The 18,626-nt window shown below is 43.7% G+C and overlaps 1 protein-coding gene across 2 annotated transcripts in view; it reads right to left on the bottom strand.

The window, feature by feature from the left end:
• Positions 1–18,377, bottom strand: part of LOC138639754 (low affinity immunoglobulin gamma Fc region receptor III-A-like) — a 37,258-nt gene extending 18,881 nt beyond the window's left edge. The window contains exons 1-5 of one of the 2 annotated variants that reach the window (XM_069728781.1): positions 18,243–18,377; positions 18,008–18,148; positions 16,655–16,787; positions 15,665–15,767; positions 14,656–14,676 (exon numbers count right to left, since the gene is read on the bottom strand). In XM_069728781.1, coding sequence (XP_069584882.1) covers positions 14,656–14,676; positions 15,665–15,767; positions 16,655–16,657 — 127 coding nt within the window. In that variant the 5' untranslated portion in view covers positions 16,658–16,787; positions 18,008–18,148; positions 18,243–18,377. Of the gene's footprint in view, positions 1–14,655; positions 14,677–15,664; positions 15,915–16,654; positions 16,788–18,007; positions 18,149–18,242 lie in introns of both variants that reach the window. The other variant, XM_069728782.1, reaches the window with a different exon arrangement.
• Between the last annotated feature and the right edge of the window lie 249 nt (positions 18,378–18,626).

Here is an 18,626-nt window from a genome sequence, read left to right on the forward strand (position 1 = left end):
CTGGAAAAGTATTCTATGGACAGATGAGACAAAGATCAAACTGTACCAGAATGATGGGAAGAAAAAAGTTTGGAGAAGAAAGGGAACGGCACATGATCCAAGGCACACCACATCCTCTGTAAAACATGGTGGAGGCAACGTGATGGCATGGGCATGCATGGCTTTCAATGGCACTGGGTCACTTGTGTTTATTGATGACATAAGAGCAGACAAGAGTAGCCGGATGAATTCTGAAGTGTACCGGGATATACTTTCAGCCCAGATTCAGCCAAATGCTGCAAAGTTGATTGGACGGCGCTTCATAGTACAGATGGACAATGACCCCAAGCATACAGCCAAAGCTACCCAGGAGTTCATGAGTGCCAAAAAGTGGAACATTCTGCAATGGCCAAGTCAATCTCCAGATCTAAACCCAATTGAGCATGCATTTCACTTGCTCAAATCCAGACTTAAGACGGAAAGACCCACAAACAAGCAAGACCTGAAGGCTGCGGCTGTAAAGGCCTGGCAAAGCATTAAGAAGGAGTAAACCCAGCGTTTGGTGATGTCCATGGGTTCCAGACTTAAGGCAGTGATTGCCTCCAAAGGATTTGCAACAAAATATTGAAAATAAAAATATTTTGTTTGGGTTATGTTTATTTGTCCAATTACTTTTGACCTCCTAAAATGTGGAGTGTTTGTAAAGAAATGTGTACAATTCCTACATTTTCTATCAGATATTTTTGTTCAACCCTTCAAATTAAACGTTACAATCTGCACTTGAATTCTGTTGTAGAGGTTTCATTTCAAATCCAATGTGGTGGCATGCAGAGCCCAACTCGCGAAAATTGTGTCACTGTCCAAATATTTCTGGCCCTAACTGTATATTGACTGTGAGTAAAGATGAAAGTCACAAACACAGAAATGAAACAGGTTTCAGCAAAGGAGGCCAGACTAACTAAACAGACTGAGGATAGGAAAGGTATCTTTGCGGTTAGCACAAAAAACTACAAAAGACCACGCAGAGTGTGCAAAAAGACCTCCGCACTCACGGTGCGGAGGTGCCACTCTGCATCCCAGAGCTTCCAGCTAGCAAGGCAAAATCATGATAGCAAGCTGGACAAGAAAACAATGAACAAATAATTAACTAGCAGGGACTTAGCTTCTGCTGGAGTAGACAGGTCACCAGAAAGATCCAAGAGCGAACTGAACCAGTACAAGAACATTGACAGCTGGCATGGAGTAACGATCTGAGTGGAGTTTAATAGAACAGCCAGCCAAAGAATAAACTAAGTCACCTGTGGAAGGAACCTCAGAAGCAGCAGCTCCACTCACAGCCACCAGAGGGAGTCCATGGACAGAACTCCCCGAAGTACCATTCATGACCACAGGAGGGAGTTCGATAACAGAATTCACAACAGAGACCCCTAATTTTGCCACAAAAAACTGGGAAAACTTAATGACTCGAGTATAAGCCTAGGGTGGAAAATGCAGCAGCTACCAGTAAATGTCAAAAATAAAAAGATACCAATAAAAGTAAAATTAATTGAGACATCAGTAGGTTAAGTGTTTTTGAATATCCATATTGAATCACCTCCTATACATAGAACGACTTGGCACAGATGGCGACAACCATGGCACACGCTGCAAACACGTTTCCTGCAGCGGTGCTCCAGGTGCGCCGAATGTCTGTGGAGAAAATCTAATCTACCCAAAGATTTCATCCATTATAAGTTCATGCTAAAAACATACAACTCTGCCCTTCACCTCTACAAACAAACCTATTTCAACACCCTCATCACCTCGCTGTCCAATAACCCTAAATGTCTCTTTGACACTTTCCAGTCCCTACTCAACCCAAGAGTGCAGGCCCCAACCACAGATCTCCGCCCTGATGATCTGGCCAATTCCTTTAAAGAAAAAATTGACCACATTCGACAGGAAATCATCTCCCAATCTCTTCATACCATGCACTGTCCTCCCTCCCCCACTGCATCTAGTTCACTCTCTGACTTTGAACCAGTTACAGAAGAAGAAGTAATCAGGCTCCTTGCATCTTCTCGCCCAACCACTTGCACCAGTGACCCCATTCCGTCACATCTCCTCCAGTCCTTTTCCCCGGCTGTCACCTCTCACCTAACGAAAATATTCAACCTTTCTCTCACTTCTGGTATTTTTCCATCCTCATTTAAGCATGCTATAATACATCTATTACTTAAAAAAAATCCCTCGATCAAAACTGTGCCGTTAATTATAGACCTGTCTCTAATCTTCCCTTCATCTCTAAACTCCTCGAACGCCTGGTCCACTCCCGTCTTACCCGCTATCTCTCAGATAACGCACTTCTCGACCCTCTTCAATCTGGTTTCCGCTCTTTACCCTCTACTGAAACTGCCCTCACTAAAGTCTCTATTGACCTACTAACAACTAAATCTAATGGTTACTACTCCATGCTAATTCTCTTGGATCTCTCCGCAGCATTCGACTCTGTGGATCATCAGCTCCTCCTCACTATGCTCTACTCCATTGGCCTCAAGGACACCGTTCTCTCCTGCTTCTCCTCCTATCTCTCTGACCGATCCTTCACTGTATCTTTTGCTGGTTCCTCCTTCTCTCCCCTTCCCCTTACTGTAGGGGTTCCTCAAGGATCAGTCCTAGGCCCCCTCCTCTTCTCTTTGTATACTGCCCCTATTGGACAAACAATCAGTAGATTTGGTTTCCAGTACCATCTCTGTGCTGATGACACCCAATTATACACTTCTTCTCCTGATATCACGCCAACCTTTTTAGAAAACACCAGTGATTGTCTTACAGCTGTCTCTAACATCATGTCCTTCCTCTATCTGAAACTGAACCTGTCAAAAACTGAACTCCTTGTGTTTTCTCCCTCTATTAACCTACCTTTGCCTGACATTGCCATCTCTGTGTGCGGTTCCACCATTACTCCAAAGCAACATGCCCGCTGCCTTGGGGTCATATTTGATTCCGAGCTTTCATTCACCCCCCACACCCGATCACTGGCTCACTCTTCTTATCTGCATCTCAAAAACATTTCTAGAATTCGCCCCTTTCTTACTTTCGACTCTGCAAAAACTCTTACTGTTTCACCTATTCATTCTCGTCTGGACTATTGTAACTCTCTAGTAATCGGTCTCCCTCTTACCAAACTCTCCCCACTCCAATCTGTCCTAAATGCTGCAGCCAGGATCATATTCCTCACCAACCGTTTCACCGATGCCTCTACCTTGTGCCAGTCATTACACTGGCTACCCATCCACTGCAGAATACAGTACAAAACTACTACCCTCATCCACAAAGCACTCCATGGCTCAGCACCACCCTACATCTCCTCTCTGGTCTTAGTCTACCACCCTACCCGTGCCCTCCACTCTGCTAGTGACCTCAGGTTACCATCCTCAATGATCAGAACCTCCCACTCCCATCTCCAAGACTTTACAAGTGCTGCGCCAATTCTTTGGAATGCACTACCCAGGTTAATATGATTAATCCCCAATCCCCACAGTTTTAAGCGTGCCCTAAAAACTCATTTGTTCAGATTGGCCTACCGCCTCAACGCATTAACCTAACTATCCCTGTGTGGCCCATTCAAAAAAAAAAAAAAACTTAAACCATAATCAGGGTCCTCGCATCATGTTCTCATACAGTTTATACAGTTTATAGCCCTCTGTGTCTGTACTGCTACATACTTAGGCAGTCAACTGGTTCATGCAGCTTTATATGAACACCCGAGTCTTACACTATGGCTGGTCCGAATAACTACAGCAATTGTTACCATCCACCTCTCGTGTCTCCCCTTTTCCTCATAGTGTGTAAGCTTGCGAGCAGGGCCCTCATTCCTCCTGGTATCTATTTTGAACTGTGATTTCTGTTATGCTGTAATGTCTATTGTCTGTACAAGTCCCCTCTATAATTTGTAAAGCGCTGCGGAATATGTTGGCGCTATATAAACAAAATTATTATTATTATTATAACATTTGCAACTGTTTAAAAAAAATTCAAAATTAGAATTTTTTAAAAAATGGGAAAAAATATATATTTTTTCATGAACATCCCTTGTCCGCCTGTAAGATGGCTGACTGCCTAAGGATATTCTCACATGTGAATATATAGACATATAGTATGTGTGGGCAGGGAAGTCTTATGTGCAGCAAGTCGTGACCTGTGACTATTACAGCTTTGTCCGGTTCATTGCAGAAGTTTCACCAAGATGCAAATAAGCTGATAAACTTTGCCAGTTGTCAAAAAATCTGCAAGCAACATTTTCTGCAGGTGTGTGATCAGTATTTGCCTCTCACAAATTGCAAATCTAATGGGTGCTGAAAATGTGACTTCTCTAATATTGGTAAAATCTCTAATATTGGTAAAATCAGCATTACAAAATGTTGTCATTTTTGGGCTCTAAAGAAGCAAACCAGAAGGGGACTCCCAAGTCCTGCCTGTCCTCTATTAGCAACCACGGAGTCCTTAATTGTCTAAATAATTCTGAAAATCACATGAAAAGTGACATCACATAGAATATTCCCAAACTAATATTATCACAGAGAAATATTCCACACTGATAACATCATAGAAAATATTTCCACACTGATGACCTCGCAATTTTTTTCCATATCGATGACATCACATAAAATACTTCCATAAAGATGACATCAAACAAAATATTGTAAGACTGATAATAGAACAGAGACATTTTCCACACTGATGACATCACAAAATGTGTCCAGACTGATGACATAACATACAATATTTGCAGACAGATGACAAACACATGGAATATTTCCAGACTAATGACGTCACAGAGAATTTTCCAGACTGATGACATCACCAGAGCACTAGTTGAGGTAGTGAAAACACGGCACTCATACAAAATAGGATGGGAGGTGCTAAAGTAGGGCGTCCAGCCCGAAACAGTCCAAAAATAGAAAAGAACTTGGCACTCAAATGGTATTGTGGCTTGAAACGACAAATTGTTTATTGTGCATCCATAAAGCAAAAAAGGTTGAACGTTTTCAGTCCAAATCCGGACCTTCACCAGAACAATTTTACGTAGTATATTGCCCGGTGACGTAGTATATTGCCCAGCCACGTAGTATATTGCCCAGCCACGTAGTATATTGAACAGCGACGTAGTATATTGCCCAGTCACGTAGTATATTGCCCAGCTACGTAGTATATTGAACAGCGATGTAGTATACAGCACAGAGCCACGTAGTATACAGCACAGACACGTAGTATACTGCCCACTCACGTAGTATAATGGCCAGTCACGAGTATATTGCCCAGCTACGTAGTATATTGCCCAGCCACGTATGTAACAGGTTAAAAAATATCGATGACATCACATAAAATATTTCCATAAAGATGACATCAAACAAAATATTGTAAGACTGATAATAGAACAGAGACATTTTCCACACTGATGACATCACAAAATGTGTCCAGACTGATGACATAACATACAATATTTGCAGACAGATGACAAACACATGGAATATTTCCAGACTAATGACGTCACAGAGAATTTTCCACACTGATGACATCACAAAATGTGTCCAGACTGATGACATAACATACAATATTTGCAGACAGATGACAAACACATGGAATATTTCCAGACTAATGACGTCACAGAGAATTTTCCAGACTGATGACATCACCAGAGCACTAGTTGAGGTAGTGAAAACACGGCACTCATACAAAATAGGATTGGAGGTGCTCAAGTAGGGCGTCCAGCCCGAAACAGTCCAAAAATAGAAAAGAACTTGGCACTCAAATGGTATTGTGGCTTGAAACGACAAATTGTTTATTGTGCATCCATAAAGCAAAAAAGGTTGAACGTTTTCAGTCCAAATCCGGACCTTCACCAGAACAATTTTACGTAGTATATTGCCCAGCCACGTAGTATATTGCCCAGCCACGTAGTATATTGCTCAGCCACGTAGTATATTGAACAGCGACGTAGTATATTGCCCAGTCACGTAGTATATTGCCCAGCTACGTAGTATATTGAACAGCGATGTAGTATACAGCACAGAGCCACGTAGTATACAGCACAGACACGTAGTATACTGCCCACTCACGTAGTATAATGGCCAGTCACGAGTATATTGCCCAGCTACGTAGTATATTGCCCAGCCACGTATGTAACAGGTTAAAAAATAAAAAAGAAACATATACTCACCCTCCGAAGGCCCCTTGTAGTCCTGTCGCCTGTGTGCGGTGCAGGAGGCAGCTTCCGGTCCCAGGGTTGGTATGAGCGCAGGACCTGTGATGACGTCGCGGTCACATGAACGGGACGTCATGTGTTGTGAATTCTGTTGTCAAACTCCCTCCTGTGGTCCTGAATGGTACTTCGGCGAGTTCTGTCTATGGGCTCCCTCTGGTGGCTGTGAGTGAAGCTGCTGCTTCTAAGGTTCCTTACACAGGTGACGTGGTTTATCCTTTGGTTGACTGCTCTATTTAACTCCTCTCAGATCGTTACTCCATGCCAGCTGTCAATGTTTTTGCATTGGTTCAGTTCGCTCCTGGATCTCTCTGGAGACCTACGTTCTCCTGCAGAAGCTAAGTTCCTGATAGTCATTATTTGTTCATTGTTTTCTTGTCCAGCTGGTTTTCATGATTTTGTCTTGCTAGCTGGAAGCTCTGGGATGCAGAGTGGCCCCTCCGCACCGTGAGTCGGTGCGGAGGTCTTTTTTGCACACTCTGCGTGGTCTTTTGTAGGTTTTTGTGCTGATCGCAAAGTTACCTTTCCTATCCTCTGTCTATTTAGTAAGTCTGGCCTCCCTTTGCTGAAACCTGTTTCATTTCTGCGTTTGTGACTTTCATCTTTACTCACAGTCAATATATATGGGGGCTTCCTTTTCCTTTGGGGAATTTCTCTGAGGCAAGGTAGGCTTTATTTTCTATCTCTAGGGCTAGATAGTTCTTAGGCTGTGACGAGGCGCCTAGGTCTGTTCAGGAGCGCTCCACGGCTATTTCTAGTGTGTGTGATAGGATTAGGGCTAGCGGTCAGCAGAGCTCCCACATCCCAGAACTCGTCCTGTATGAGGTTTAACTATCAGGTCATTCCGGGTGCTCCTAACCACCAGGTCATAACAGTACAGCTGGCCAAAAGTATTAATGCATCTCAATAGAGGGATAAGAGAACTTCTGAGACCATTTTTTTTTCTTTGCACTGTGTTTTGTCTTTCTTTTCCCCTAGACCTTTGGGTGATTCAGGACACAGTTGTAGATATGGACATTCAAGGTCTGTCCTCTTGTATGGATCATCTCTCTGCAAGGGTACAAAACATTCAAGATTTTGTGGTTCAGAATCCTATGTTAGAGCCTAAAATTCCTATTCCTAACTTATTTTCTGGGGATAGATCTAGGTTCTTGAATTTCAAAAATAATTGGAAACTGTTTCTAGCTTTGAAACCCCGCTCCTCTGGTGACCCCGTTCAACAGTTAAAAATCATTATTTCTTTGTTGCGTGGTGACCCTCAAGACTGGGCATTTTCCCTTGCGCCAGGAGATCCGGCATTGCGTGATGTTGATGCGTTTTTTCTGGCGCTTGGATTGCTTTATGGTGAACCAAATTCAGTGGATCAGGCAGAGAAAATCTTGCTGGCTTTGTGTCAGGGTCAGGATGAAGCGGAGGTGTGCTGTCAGAAGTTTAGAAAGTGGTCTGTGCTCACTCAGTGGAATGAATGTGCCCTGGTGGCAATTTTCAGAAAGGGTCTTTCTGAAGCCCTTAAGGATGCCATGGTGGGATTTCCCACGCCTGCTGGTCTGAATGAGTCTATGTCTTTGGCCATTCAGATCGATCGGCGCATGCGTGAGCGCAAAGCTGTGCACCATCTGGCGGTATTCTCTGAGCATAGGCCTGAGCCTATGCAGTGTGATAGGACTTTGACCAGAGCTGAACGGCAAGAACACAGACGTCGGAATGGGCTGTGTTTTTACTGTGGTGAATCCACTAATGCTATCTCCGATTGTCCTAAGCGCACTAAGCGGTTCGCTAGGTCTGCCACCATTGGTACGGTACAGTCTAAATTTCTTTTGTCCGTTACTCTGATTTGCTCTCTGTCGTCCTATTCTGTAATGGCATTTGTGGATTCAGGCGCTGCCCTGAATTTGATGGACTTGGAGTTTGCCAGGCGCTGTGGTTTTTTCTTGGAGCCCTTGCAGGATCCTATTCCATTGAGAGGAATTGATGCTACGCCTTTGGCCAAGAATAAGCCTCAGTACTGGACTCAATTGACCATGTGCATGGCTCCTGCACATCAGGAGGATATTCGCTTTTTGGTGTTGCATAATCTGCATGATGTGGTCGTTTTGGGGTTGCCATGGCTACAGGTCCATAATCCAGTGTTGGATTGGAAATCTATGTCTGTGTACAGCTGGGGTTGTCAGGGGGTACATGGTGATGTTCCATTGCTCTCAATTTCACCTTCCACTCCTTCTGAAGTCCCTGAGTTTTTGTCAGATTACCGGGATGTATTTGAAGAGCCCAAATCTGGTGCCCTACCTCCTCATAGGGATTGCGATTGTGCTATTGATTTGATTCCTGGTAGTAAGTTTCCTAAGGGCCGTCTGTTTAATTTATCTGTGCCAGAGCACGCCGCTATTCGGAGTTATATAAAGGAATCCTTGGAGAAGGGTCATATTCGTCCGTTGTCGTCACCATTGGGAGCAGGGTTCTTTTTTGTGGCCAAGAAGGATGGTTCTTTGAGACCTTGTATTGATTACCGCCTTCTTAATAAGATCACAGTCAAATTTCAGTATCCTTTGCCGCTGCTGTCTGATTTATTTGCTCGGATTAAGGGGGCTAGTTGGTTCACCAAGATAGATCTTCGTGGTGCGTATAATCTTGTGCGAATTAAACAGGGTGATGAATGGAAGACGGCATTTAATACGCCCGAGGGCCATTATGGGTACCTTGTTATGCCAATTCAGGCTTTCTAATGCTCCATCTGTGTTTCAGTCCTTTATGCATGACATCTTCCGAGAGTACCTGGATAGATTCATGATTGTATATTTGGATGACATTTTGGTCTTTTCGGATGATTGGGAATCTCATGTGAAGCAGGTCAGAATTGTGTTCCAGGTCCTTCGTGCGAATTCCTTGTTTGTGAAGGGGTCAAAGTGTCTCTTTGGAGTTCAGAAGGTTTCATTTTTGGGTTTCATTTTTTCCCCTTCTACTATCGAGATGGACCCTGTTAAAGTTCAGGCCATTTACGATTGGACTCAGCTGACATCTGTGAAGAGCTTGCAGAAGTTCCTGGGCTTTGCTAATTTTTATCGTTGCTTCATCACTAACTTTTCCAGTGTTGCTAAGCCGTTGACTGATTTGACCAAGAAAGGTGCTGATGTGGTCAATTGGTCCTCTGCGGCTGTAGAGGCTTTTCAGGAGTTGAAGCGTCGTTTTGCTTCTGCCCCTGTGTTGTGCCAGCCAGATGTTTCGCTCCCTTTTCAGGTGGAGGTTGATGCTTCTGAAATTGGAGCAGGGGCTGTTTTGTCGCAAAGAAGTTCTGATGGCTCGGTGATGAAACCATGTGCCTTCTTTTCTAGAAAATTCTCACCTGCTGAGCGCAATTATGATGTGGGCAATCGGGAGTTGTTGGCCATGAAGTGGGCATTCGAGGAGTGGCAACATTGGCTTGAAGGAGCTAAACATCGCGTGGTGGTCTTGACGGATCACAAGAATTTAACTTATCTCGAGTCTGCCAAACGGTTGAATCCTAGAGAGGCTCGATGGTCGCTCTTTTTCTCCCGTTTTGATTTTGTGGTTTCATACCTTCCGGGAACTAAGAATGTGAAGGCTGACGCCCTGTCAAGGAGTTTTGTGCCTGACTCTCCGGGTGTTCCGGAGCCGGTGGGTATTCTTAAAGAAGGGGTAATTTTGTCTGCCATTTCCCCTGATTTACGGCGTGTGCTGCAAAAGTTTCAGGCTAATAAACCTGACCGTTGTCCTATGGAGAAACTGTTTGTCCCTGATAGATGGACTAGTAGAGTTATCTCGGAGATTCATTGTTCAGTATTGGCTGGTCATCCTGGAATCTTTGGTACCAGAGATTTGGTGGCTAGATCCTTTTGGTGGCCTTCTTTGTCACGGGATGTGCGTTCTTTTGTGCAGTCCTGTGGGATTTGTGCTCGGGCTAAGCCCTGCTGTTCTCGTGCCAGTGGGTTGCTTTTGCCCTTGCCGATCCCGAAGAGGCCCTGGACGCATATTTCCATGGATTTTATTTCTGATCTCCCTGTTTCTCAAAAGATGTCGGTCATTTGGGTGGTTTGTGATCGCTTCTCTAAGATGGTCCATTTGGTACCCTTATCTAAACTGCCTTCCTCTTCTGATTTGGTGCCATTGTTTTTCCAGCATGTGGTTCGTTTGCATGGCATTCCAGAGAACATCGTCTCGGACAGAGGTTCCCAGTTTGTTTCGAGGTTTTGGCGGTCCTTTTGCGCTAAGATGGGCATTGATTTGTCTTTTTCTTCGGCTTTCCATCCTCAGACTAATGGCCAAACTGAACGAACTAATCAGACTTTGGAGACATATCTGAGATGTTTTGATTCTGCTGATCAGGATGATTGGGTGTCTTTCTTGCCTTTGGCTGAGTTCGCCCTTAATAATCGGGCCAGCTCGGCTACTTTAGTTTCTCCTTTTTTCTGTAATTCTGGTTTCCATCCTCGTTTCTCTTCAGGGCAGGTTGAGCCTTCGGACTGTCCTGGTGTGGATGCGGTGGTGGACAGGTTGCAGCAGATTTGGACTCATGTGGTGGACAATTTGACATTGTCCCAGGAGAAGGCTCAACGTTTCGCTAACCGCCGGCGTTGTGTTGGTCCCCGACTTCGTGTTGGGGATTTGGTTTGGTTGTCATCTCGTCACGTTCCTATGAAGGTTTCCTCTCCTAAGTTTAAGCCTCGTTTCATTGGACCATATAAGGTTTCTGAAGTTCTTAATCCTGTGTCATTTCGTTTGGATCTTCCATCTTCTTTTGCCATCCATAATGTGTTCCATAGGTCGTTGTTGCGGAGATACGTGGCGCCTATGGTTCCCTCCGTTGATCCTCCTGCCCCGGTGTTGGTCGAGGGGGAGTTGGAGTATGTGGTGGAAAAGATTTTGGATTCTCGTGTTTCGAGACGGAAACTCCAGTACCTGGTCAAGTGGAAGGGTTATGCTCAGGAAGATAATTCCTGGGTTTTTGCCTCTGATGTTCATGCTGCCTATCTTGTTCGTGCCTTTCATTTGGCTCATTCTGATCGGCCTGGGGGCTCTGGTGAGGGTTCGGTGACCCCTCCTCAAGGGGGGGTACTGTTGTGAATTCTGTTGTCAAACTCCCTCCTGTGGTCGTGAATGGTACTTCGGCGAGTTCTGTCTATGGGCTCCCTCTGGTGGCTGTGAGTGAAGCTGCTGCTTCTGAGGTTCCTTACACAGGTGACGTGGTTTATCCTTTGGTTGACTGCTCTATTTAACTCCTCTCAGATCGTTACTCCATGCCAGCTGTCAATGTTTTTGCATTGGTTCAGTTCGCTCCTGGATCTCTCTGGTGACTTGCCTTTTCCTGCAGAAGCTAAGTTCCTGATAGTCATTATTTGTTCATTGTTTTCTTGTCCAGCTGGTTTTCATGATTTTGTCTTGCTAGCTGGAAGCTCTGGGATGCAGAGTGGCCCCTCCGCACCGTGAGTCGGTGCGGAGGTCTTTTTTGCACACTCTGCGTGGTCTTTTGTAGGTTTTTGTGCTGATCGCAAAGTTACCTTTCCTATCCTCTGTCTATTTAGTAAGTCTGGCCTCCCTTTGCTGAAACCTGTTTTATTTCTGCGTTTGTGACTTTCATCTTTACTCACAGTCAATATATGTGGGGGGCTTCCTTTTCCTTTGGGGAATTTCTCTGAGGCAAGGTAGGCTTAATTTTCTATCTCTAGGGCTAGATAGTTCTTAGGCTGTGACTAGGCGCCTAGGTCTGTTCAGGAGCGCTCCACGGCTATTTCTAGTGTGTGTGATAGGATTAGGGCTAGCGGTCAGCAGAGCTCCCACATCCCAGAGCTCGTCCTGTATGAGGTTTAACTATCAGGTCATTCCGGGTGCTCCTAACCACCAGGTCATAACAGTCATGGCAGGTCCTTCTCGCATAGCATCTTTGGCATCGGAACCTGCTGCTTGCACTGCCAAGGACAGCACGCACGTCGGAGGGTGAGAATAACCTTTTTTTTATTTTATTATTATTTTTAACCTTAGATCATTTTACTATTGATGCTGCATACGCAGCATCAATAGTAAAAAGTTTGTCACACAGGGTTAATAGCTGCGTAACCGGAGTGTGTTACACCGCGCTCCAGTAACGCTGGCATTAACAATGTGTGAGGGATGACTGGAGGGGAGTATGGAGCGGGCACTGACTGCGGGAAGGAAAGAGCGGCCATAATGCCGCCGGACTGTGGCTGTCGCTGATTGGTCGTGGCAATGGTTAAAGGCGTTTTGCCACGACCAATCAGCGACTTGGATTCCATGACAGACAGAGGCCGCGACCAATGAATATCTGTGACATACAGGCAGAAAGACAGAAGGACAGACAGAAAAAAAGACGGAAGTGACCCTTAGATAATTATATAGTAGGCTAGATGGTGGCCCGATTCTAACGCATCAGGTATTCTAGAATATGTATGTCCACGTAGTATATTGCACAGTGCACATAGTATATTGCCGAACCACGTAGTATATTGCCCAGCCACGTAGTATATTGCCCAGCCACGTAGTATATTGCACAGTGACATAGTATATTGTCCAGCCACATAGTATATTGCCCAGTCACGTAGTATATTGGCCAGCCACATAGTATATTGCCCAGTGACATAGTATATTGCCCAGCCATGTAGTATATTGCCCAGCCACGTAGTATATTGCCCAGCCACATAGTATATTGCCCAGTGACGTAGTATATTGCCCAGTCACGTAGTATATTGCCCAGTGACATAGTATATTGCCCAGTCACATAGTATATTGCCCAGTCACGTAGTATATTGCCCAGCAATGTAGTATATTGCCCAGCCACGTAGTATATTGCCCAGCCACATAGTATATTGCCCAGTGACGTAGTATATTGCCCAGCCACGTAGTATATTGCCCAGTGACATAGTATATTGCCCAGTCACATAGTATATTGCCCAGTCACGTAGTATATTGCCCAGTTACGTAGTTTATTGCCCAGTGACGTAGTATTTTGCCCAGCCACGTAGTATATTGCCCAGCCACGTAGTATATTGGACAGTGACGTAGTATACAGCACAGAGCCACGTAGTATACAGCACAGACACGTAGTATACTGCCCAGTCACGTAGTATATTGGCGAGTCATGTAATATATTGCCCAGCCACGTAGTATATTGCCCAGCCACATAGTATATTGCCCAGTGACATAGTATATTGCCCAGCCACGTAGTATATTTCCCAGTCACGTAGTATATTGCCCAGTCACGTAGTATATTGCCCAGTTACGTAGTTTATTGCCCAGTGATGTAGCTTTTTGCCCAGCCACGTAGTATATTGCCCAGCCACGTAGTATATTGCACAGTGACATAGTATACAGCACAGAGCCACGTAGTATACAGCACAGACACATAGTATACTGCCCAGTCACGTAGTATATTGGCCAGTCATGTACTATATTGCCCAGCTACGTAGTATATTGCCCAGCCACATAGTATATTGCCCAGTGACATAGTATATTGCCCAGCCACGTAGTATATTGCCCAGTCACGTAGTATATTGCCCAGTCACGTAGTATATTGCCCAGTTATGTAGTATATTGCCCAGTCACGTAGTATATTGCCCAGCCACGTAGTATATTGCCCAGCCACGTAGTATATTGCACAGCGACGTAGTATACAGCACAGCGCCACGTAGTATACAGCACAGACACGTAGTATATTGCCCACTCACGTAGAATAGTGGCCAGTCACGTAGTATATTGCCCAGCTACATAGTATATTGCCCAGCCACGTATGTAACAGGTTAAAAAAAAGAAAAAGAAACATATACTCACCCTCCGAAGGCCCCTTGTAGTCCTGTCGCCTGTGTGCGGTGCACGAGGCAGCTTCCGGTCCCAGGGTTAGTATGAGCGCAGGACCTGTGATGACGTCGCGGTCACATGACCGTGACATCATGGAAGGTCCTTCTTGCATAGCATCTTTGGAATCGGAACCTGCCGCTTGCACTGCCGAGGACAGCACGCACGTCGGAGGGTGAGAATAACCTTTTTATTATTATTATTATTATTATTATTATTATTATTTTAATCATTAGATAGTTTTACTATTGATGCTGCACATGCAGCATCAATAGTAAAAAGTTGGTCACACAGGGTTAATAACTGCGTAACCGGAGTGCGTTAAACCGCGTTCCGGTAACGCTGGCATTAACCCTGTGTGAGGGCTGACTGGATGACTGGAGGGGAGTATGGAGCGGGCACTGACTGCGGGGACGAAACAGCTGCCATATTGCCGCCGGATTGTGGCCGTCGCTGATTGGTGGTGGGCTGGCACAACCAATCAGCGACTTGGATTCCATGACAGACAGAGACCACGACCAATGAATATCCGTGACAGAAAGATTGAAAGACACAAGGACAGACAGAAAGACGGAAGTGATCCTTCGACAATTATATAGTAGATTACTCACCACAAAGTTTTGTTGCAGCAGCTGTAACAGATAAAAAAAATAAGAGGTCAACAGTGAGAATTGAGGGCCGAGATTCCAAAATGACTGCTCCTTAAATGAACAACAGCTCTGAAGCACTAACTTCTGTTCTTGCAAGTGAAATGTACAGAATAGCGGAAAAAGACTGATAGCTCATGGAAGGATAATTACTGTGCCTGTCTTTCTATCTCATATCTAAGGTCTATCTATTTATTATTTATATCATACATCCTATTATCTATTTATTTTCTATTTGTCTATTATCTATCTTTTATCTATCTATCTATCTATCTATCTATTATTTATTATATATTATTTATCTATCTATCTATCTCATATCTATCTATCTACGGTATCTTTATCTATTATCTATCTACAGTATCTTTATCTATCTATTATCTATCATTCTATCATCTAGCTATCTAGGCAGCATCAATAGTAAAAAGCTGGTCACTATGTTTGACAAGTGTGACCAACCTGTCAATCAGTTTTCCAAGCGACGCTGCAGATCGCTTGCAAAACGCTAGTGTTTAGCGGGAATACGCATGCCAATTATGCATGCATTATACTGGCGGCAGGGAGTTGCAGAATTGCTGCGGAAATTTCTGCAGCAATTCTGCAACGTGTGCACATAGCCTTAAGGTGATGTCCAAACTTCCAAAATAGAAAATAAAAGAAAACAGGCAGCACTCCAAAAATAAAGTGAAAAACCGTGGCTTTACTGATCCATTAGCAGCAACGTTTCAACAGATTTCTCTGCTTTCCTGCCTTATCTATCTATCTATCTATCTATCTATCTATCTATCTATCTATCTATCTATCTATCTATCTATTATCTATCTATCTATCTATCTATCTATCTATCTATTATCTATCTATCTATCTATCTATGTATTATCTATATATTATCTATCTATCTATGTGTATAAATGCCATAATCAACCAATCTAGACTGCGGGCACAGAAGGATCAGACAATGATGACTACTCACAGATGATGAGGATGATGATCTGAGCTCTCATGATGCGCCTGGTCCCGTCCACATGAGCACAAAAAGTAATGTCACTTTTCACGATGAGACAGATGCTGGCTTCCTGTGTGATGATGTCTGATGAATGTATCAGTGAATATGACAGATGGATCACCACAGAACATAGCCAAGGTCAGTCAATCACTGAGATCCTTCATGATTTGCCTATGCTCCCCCCTAAAAAGGAAACCACAGACGTTCCCCTCCAACACTGCAAAACAAGGTGACAACCACAATGGAGGCTGCAGTGTCAGTCATACTAGAATTCACCTAGCAGGATGAAATAATGAACAAACTAATTAACAGCAATTTCTGGTAATTTTTTTTTATCTTAAAGGTGAGTACGTTTTAAAGGAAATCTGTCAGCAGATTTTCTCCCACCAAACTATTTATATGCATTTTTTGCTCTTTCAAAAACAAATCAAGTGATATCATTATATGGCCAGTCCATTCCTCCATTACTGATAAAAGAGAGCCTTGATTTATATGCAAATGCCGCCCCTCCTGCATGACTCACAGCCTCAGTGCTTTGTTACTGCTGACAAAGGAGCTGTTAGTCAAGCAGGAGGGATAGAGCTGGTCTGACACAGGCTTCAGATCTACCATAGCTTCTCTGCCTCATTTGCATATTAATTAAAATGCTGATTTCTCAGTAACAGAAATGGACCAGCCATGTAAAGGTATTGCTGGATTTGTCTTTGAAAGAGCTACATGTGCATAAAATAGTTTAGGGTGAGAAATCCTGCTGACAGATTCCCTTTAAGTATCAGGAGTTTGACAAGACTTAATGTAATTATTATTTTGAAGAGAGTTTGTCAGCTGGCCCCCTGGTGATGACAAGCAGAAATTAACTGTGAGAGATAAAGTTGTCAGCACCATGTCTCAGTGTGCAAAGAACTGCTGCTTCCTCTTTGATTTGAAAATGTTGAGTATGCAAAATCCATCACTTACCATAAATGTAGTCAGGAAACCAGAAGTGAGCGCCAGATCTGAGCTTCTGACGGGCAGGACGTTGTCTTTATCGATGGTGAGCTACGTGTGCCTCCTGGTCCTCATCATGGCACTGTGTAAGTGGAGCTTTCCTCTGTTAATAAAATTAAGAATGCTTACTTCAAGAAACAGTGCCCCATTTGTCCACAGGTTGTGGCTGGTATTACAGCTCCGTGCCATTCTCTTTAGTGAATCTAAGGCTACGTTCACATTGGCGTTCCGCCAATGTGCGTCGCTGTTGCGCCGGCGACGCAGCGGCGACGCAGCGGCGACGCAGCGGCGACGCGCCCCTATGTTTAACATAGGGGACGCGTGCGTCGTTTTGGTGGCGTTTTTCGCCACGTGCGTCGTTTCCGACGCTAGCGTCGGACGCAAGAAAACGCTACATGTAGCATTTTCTGTGCGTCCGATTTTCGTCGGAAAACGACGCACGCGTCGTAAAACGCGCGCGTTTTTGCGCGCGTTTGCGCGCGTTTTAGCGTGCGTCGCGCATTGCGTCGCCGACGCACGGCGGCGCAACGCTAATGTGAACGTAGCCTAAGCTGCAATGCAGGAACAACTAGACTGATAGAGCCATGGTTAGATAGATGTGGTGCTTTCTTATTTCATTTTGCTTCATGTTTTTGACTTAATATTTCCAATTTTCCATTTATTAGGGAAGCCTGCCTTGACTGAAATATTGTTACCTGAAGGTAAGCTGGCCAGTGACTACTAGTTTTTTGTCTTGTTTTTATTTTTCTTCTCAATATACAATAGCATCAGGACTATTGACTGTCCCTTATGTGACCACCATGGCTGTGTAAATTGTGCAGGACATACAGTACCGTGTAGATCAGAGGTCTCAAACTGCATTCCTCGAGAGCCACAAACAGGTCATGTTTTCAGGATTTCCTTGTATTGCACCAGTTTGAGACCCCTGGTATAGATAAACCATGCTGTGCAGAACAGGTTACCATGGTTGGTCTTATCTCCTTTCCTTCTGGCTAGTGTTACGCTGGAAAGGCATCTACTTTGCTACCTCTGGACCCCATCTACCAGGGGTTTAGCCACTAGGGATCCAGAGGTAGCAGCCGATCTATGGCTGGTGATTGGCTGTAGCGCTCATGATCCCAGCACATCAATGCAAAACTGAGCATGGAAAACTGGTGCTGGTCCAGGAGGTATCAGGTTTTTAATTCTTCTCACTTCCTTGAGCTAATTAATAAGTGATTAATTTCCAGTAGTGGAAGATAATCAATGCTGATATCAGATCTCTTCAGATCCAAATATTTTTTTCTTGTTGTGGTTTTTTTAATGTTGCAGACATTAGATTACCAACTTTAGAAGTGACCCCGATCGCGCCCAAAGAGGAGGACGACCTGGTATTCTCGTGCTCTGTTCCAATATCTTTGACCTTTGAGGACGCCTTTAAGGACTCATTGGAGAGCGTTGAGGAGATTGAGGTTTGGTTGTACTCTTTTAAAAAAAATGGAAGACGAGTTAGGAATTTTAGCCAGTCCAATCAGTACCATATTAGTTTGGCTCAACTGGAAGATTCCGGAAAATATACCTGTGAAATCAAATCTTCAAGTCTTCATTTGGAAAGCGAAGTCTTAAAGATCCAAATAAGTAAGTAGATAAAGATAAATAATAAAATGTAAACTAAAATTATAAAAAAAAATAAAAGTAGACCTGAAAAGAAAATCAAGAATATAAAAAATTAAATCAAAGAAAAACAAATCTCGGTTTTTGTGTGGGTATAATTTTAATTGTGTCTTGAAAAAAAGAAACATAAATCTAAAAATATCAAACATTTAAAAATTCAATTAAATAAAAAAAAATGTTTTTGTGGGTATGAAACAAATTGTGTCTTTACAAAAAGAAATCTAAAAAAATCAGAAACAAAATCAATCAATGAAATAAAAAAATGATTTTGTGAGGGCATAAAACTAAT

Source organism: Ranitomeya imitator, chromosome 1 (assembly GCF_032444005.1).
Source record: "Ranitomeya imitator isolate aRanImi1 chromosome 1, aRanImi1.pri, whole genome shotgun sequence".
NCBI lineage: Eukaryota > Metazoa > Chordata > Amphibia > Anura > Dendrobatidae > Ranitomeya > Ranitomeya imitator.